The sequence below is a fragment of the Mustela lutreola genome, chromosome X, assembly GCF_030435805.1.
Source record: "Mustela lutreola isolate mMusLut2 chromosome X, mMusLut2.pri, whole genome shotgun sequence".
Classification (NCBI taxonomy): Eukaryota; Metazoa; Chordata; class Mammalia; order Carnivora; family Mustelidae; genus Mustela; species Mustela lutreola.
The window spans coordinates 64,090,556-64,095,432 of NC_081308.1; the positions used below are offsets into that span (position 1 = coordinate 64,090,556).

Genomic DNA, 4,877 nt, shown 5'->3' on the forward strand with positions numbered 1-4,877 from the left:
CTTTTAAAAATGCATAAAAGTGTTCTAGCTTCTCCCTCTGAGGTAGTAATTCTCTCCATAGAAGAAGAATCTCATATATTACATATCTCTTACATATTCAGAAGAGGAATTGAGAATTCTTTACCTGTCTGTTCCCAGTGAAGGACTGATTGCTTCTTTTCCCTATTTTGAATAAAACCATGTTCTTGGTGATAATTAGGAACACTTTTTGCTAATATCTAAATAAGTAATTCACATGTAAGTGGAAAATTATGGCAGTAGAGATAGTATATTTCTTATCCCTTGGAGTATTTTTCCTATTTCATTAAAATATTCATAAACTGAAAACTTCATTTCACATTCGTGGCTTAGCTATTGTAAATGATGCTTCAGTGACCATCTTTGAATGGCCAGGTTTGCCTGCATCTCTGATCATTTCCTTTTGGATAGATGTAAAAGTGTTACTGATCGGTTAGAGGGTTGTTAACATTTTAGTTTCTTGACACACACATTGCTAAATCTCTTAACGAAAAGGGTAAGCAGTGTACATTCTAACTGGTACATGGGAGTAGACACGTGTGATTGCCAATTCTTTCTTTTAAAGGTAGAAGTGAGCTGAAATGGAGAAAGCATGGGATCTCGTGGATATACTTTTTTAGGAAAAACAATATTTTCAGAGGACGTGGAGGCGAACTTGATTATTCTAAGTGTTAGCGTTACATTAGCTGTGATCCTTCCCTTTTTCAGCGTTGAGGTCAGTGTGGCCAGTCAGAAGAGAACACAGTGTGAAGTACAGTCATGTATTTTACCACAAAGGTGACTAGGAATTTGTGAGGGCTGGTTCTGAATTTTTCTGCTCTGATTTGTAAGCTTGGTTCTTTTTTGTTCTATTGCCTAGCCTGAAGAAAATTCGTGGCAAAGTGTGGAAGCAGAGAATATCTAGCCCTCTGTTCAACACCAAACAATACACAATGGAACTAGAGCGGCTCTATCTACAGATGTGGGAGCACTATGCAGCTGGCAACAAACCTGATCACATGATTAAGCCTGTTGAAGTCACTGAATCGGCCTAAATAAAGACTATGCACAGGAGATTGCCCCTATACCTGAGCCTCAACCTTCTGGGGAAAGGGAACTAGATAATGTACTTTTGCTTATCTGTACGGTATCATGTTGCAGATGGGTGACAAACGATAATAGAATAGCACAGCCAGACTTGCTTCCTCCGTGATAGGGAGAGACACGAGATGGGAAACTGCTGTTCCACAAGGAATCTACACAGAATTTTGCAGCAACCAGGTGGTGCATAGGTCTGGAAGGTCTGATCTCCCTTGGTCTTCCGTGGGATGGTTAGTGTGGAGGGGAGATACAGATTGTCCAGCCGTTTTGTGATTCCATGGATTGATTGAGTCTTCTGAATTAATTATTTTCTTTATACTTTGGGTATTGGAGCTTTTAAAAATGTTTGGTTTCAGGTATTTTTATTCATGTGAAGTGTATATGATTCTCTTGAGATAAGGTTTTAAGCTAAAATGTTGCTCCTTGTTTTAGTTTCTGAACTCTACAAATTAATGGGGACTTTGCTGGTGTAGTCTTTTTTATAGGTTTTATAAACCACTTGAGCCTATATCAGTCGTTTTAGTGTCTGACCTAATGTTTGGAGCTATCAGTGCTTTGTTGGTTTAGATGATGACTCAAAAAATTTTTTCTGGTCTGTTTCCCATTTCCTTTTCTTCCCTTCCCCTCCTTTAAAGTTTCTCCTATAACTCAGCTAACAAAACGAAGTCTGATTTTAAATATCCCAGAGTGTTTATCTTAAACACATTATCTGGTGCCAAATGAAAATTCTTAGGAGTGATTATTAATTATGCAGGGCATAGTTGTGGTACTGTCATTGATGATAATAATATAGATTTTGGGGGGGCCTAGTTTTGACCTATTTCACCAGTGTTTTACCTTTGACTGCCCCTCTATGCTGCTTCCAAAAGTGATAGTGTGTGATAAGATTTTTACCTTCCTTTCTCGTTTTTTTTTTGTTTTTTTTTTTTAAAGTGAGTCCTGTTCTTCCTATTTCTTTCAGCAGAAATGAAATCCCAGGTAAGTATAAGTATTCATGTATTTGATCAGTAAGTCACAGTTATCTTCGATACATTAAATAATTTTCATCAAAAAACATGTTAGAGGTAAAACGCTCTGAAGGACCAGCTATGTAAATGAGTAATTATTTTTCAGACCTTCTCGGGTATTATGTAATAATTGTCTTCTGGACTTGGTATTGAAGTCTGTACAGATCAGCCTCAGTAGTAGCAAGCGGCTTTGCTACTTGGTTTGGAGTACAAATTAGACTTTAGCCCTCCTGGAGCTTGAGTTCTTGGTATTAAAACCCATAGGAATACAATTACTGAATTTCAACAAAGGATCGAGGGCTTGAGGCTTAAATAAGCCGACATATGAATATATGTTTTGTGTTGCTGTACTGTACTTATGCTCTCCAGTAACAGATATTTTTTTGTCTGCTAGTAGTGTTCTAGATTATAATGTCTTTCCAAAGCGCTGAGGCAGTGCACCTATTCTGTAGTTGCAGCTGATGCCTGAATGTATCCTAGCTGACAAATTATTGATTAATAAGAACTTGAATTTTTGAAAGATTCTTACTGTTAACCAAAATCTGAGCAAGGAGTCTCAAATGTAATTCTTGCCAGAATTACATCTTAAATGAACTGTGTACCTTTTAAAAAATGTAAATCAAGAAACATCAGTGTAGGGATTTAATTTATTTTTTACCCGATGGAACTACCAGTCAGAGGTTGCCAGCTGGCATGGTTGCAGATAAACTGATGTTTGAAATGCACCAAACTACTTACTGTGGAATAGGAGAATATACTTCCAGTGCCCTCAAGGCTGTGACCTTACAGCCATTTTACATAGCACATCATTCCTCCTATAGGGATGAACTTTTTTTTCCTGGCACGAAAAGTAGCCGCTCTGGTTGAAGCTTTGCTTATTGTAATAGGCTTTTGTTTCCAGGTAACATGTCTGTGGAAGACTTAATTCTGAATAGAGCTATAGATATATCACTGGAAACTAATTGTTTTTTCTATTATACTCTGCTTTATCAGAAAAGTAAAACATTTAAATTGTGCTACAGAAATCCAGATGTTGTCTTGCGATCTTTAAACAATAAATGAATGATTTGCCCTTAATATGGCTGATGTATTTTGTATTCTGTGAGATTGAGTGTTGGACAGAAAAACAGGGTCACCCAGTGATGAAACTTCTATTGGAACATCTCCAGACAACTGGAGGAGCACATTTCCCTGGTGGAGCTGTGATCTTAAGAATTATTTTGTTTTCTCAGCCGGGTGTGGAAGAGGGGTGGGCTTGGGATCTGTTAGAGGACGACAAAGCCTGTGACTCCCAGCACACCCATTCATGGTGGTTTTTGTTTGGCTTACGTAATGACTGTGACTGCTCTGGCTTCGGCTACTGCTGTAGTCTTACTAGTGTGAACTAGTAGTGTTTGTGTGGTGGTGGAACTCTGCCACAGGTATGAGGGAGGATATCAGAGTAGCAGGGACCAGAACAGACTTTCGCTACCTGTTTTCTCAGAGATAATAAAATAAAAATTTTCAATAATATTTCTGGGGTGCTAGGTTGGCTCAGTTGGTAGGTCATGTGACTCAATCTCGGGACTGTGGGTTCAAGCCCCACCTGGGGCATAGAGCTTTAAATTACACAAAAAAATTTTTTTCCCAGCTAATTTACCTCCCAAGCTCTGTGGGGTTTGACCCTCAAAGTCCTGATGTAGATGGGTGTTTGTTTCCTAAAAGGTGGTGGGGAAGAAAGGTGTCAGGCATCCTATTCAAAGGTTCTCACTCCTCCCCTCTTTCTGTCCTTTTCAGTCCACTTCAGCTCCTCCTGCCTCAAGTCTGTAGAAGTTGCTTGTGGATCTGGAATAAGCTTGGGTAACAAGATTTGATTCCAGTCCTAACCCTTTTTTACCTGAAGCACATGCCTCTTAATATTAATCACAGCTAATGTTCAGATTCTTTGCCCAAACCTCTGAGGCACAGTTATGTAGCTCCCATTTTTATAGAAGGGGCTTGTAGAGGTAAACTTTCAAGTTTGTTGTTTGTATAATAATGATAAGTCCCTCTTATCCAATTCCTGACTCATTCAGAAAGTACCTTTATGTATATAGGCAGTTTGGTGCTTAAGAGTTTAGATTTTTAAAAAGATTTTATTTAAAGATTTTGTTAGGGAGAATGCACGATCAGTGGGAGGGGCAGAGGGAGAGAGAGAAGCAGGCTCCATGCTCAGCCCGGAGCCTGATTTTGCATGAGGGTTTGGGGGGCGGGTGGAGAGGCTCAATCCCAGGACCCTGAGATAGGGACCTGAGCCAAAGGCAGACGCCTAGCCAACTGAACCAGCCAGGCATCCCTTAAGATTTTATTTTTGAGTAATCTATAATGCGGGGCTGGAGCTCCCATTACTGAAGTTCGAATCCCAGCGCTGGCACTTTGTAGCCGTGTGATTTCTGTATTATAATCAGTGCTAACATTGCCTACTTTCTGAGGTGTTTTAAAGATTAAATACATATAAAACACTTGGAACAGTGCCTAGCATGAAATAAATGCAATATTATTGATATCTCTACATGCACGGAGGTTTTGTGTTCCGTTTGGGCACATGCTTAAATTATGAAACTTAACGGGCGTCTGCTGGAGAAACGACATCGTCTAGAAAGCATTTACTTCCCGGTTTGTTTTTCTTTCTTTTTTTTTTTTTTTTAAAGATTTTATTTATTTGACAGATCACAAGTAGGCAGAGAGGCGGGGGGGGGGGAGGTAGGGGGGCGCGGGCGGGGTGGGTGGGCGGGGAGCAGGCTCCCTGCTGAG

The 4,877-nt window shown here is 39.6% G+C and overlaps 1 protein-coding gene across 3 annotated transcripts in view; it reads left to right on the plus strand.

Moving 5' to 3' along the window:
• Positions 1-3,182, plus strand: part of OGT (O-linked N-acetylglucosamine (GlcNAc) transferase) — a 35,596-nt gene extending 32,414 nt beyond the window's left edge. For 2 of the 3 annotated variants that reach the window (XM_059156430.1, XM_059156431.1), the window contains exon 22: positions 878-3,182. In XM_059156430.1, coding sequence (XP_059012413.1) covers positions 878-1,052 — 175 coding nt within the window. In that variant the 3' untranslated portion in view covers positions 1,053-3,182. The remainder of the gene's footprint in view (positions 1-877) is intronic. The other variant, XM_059156432.1, reaches the window with a different exon arrangement.
• Positions 3,183-4,877: the final 1,695 nt, after the last annotated feature.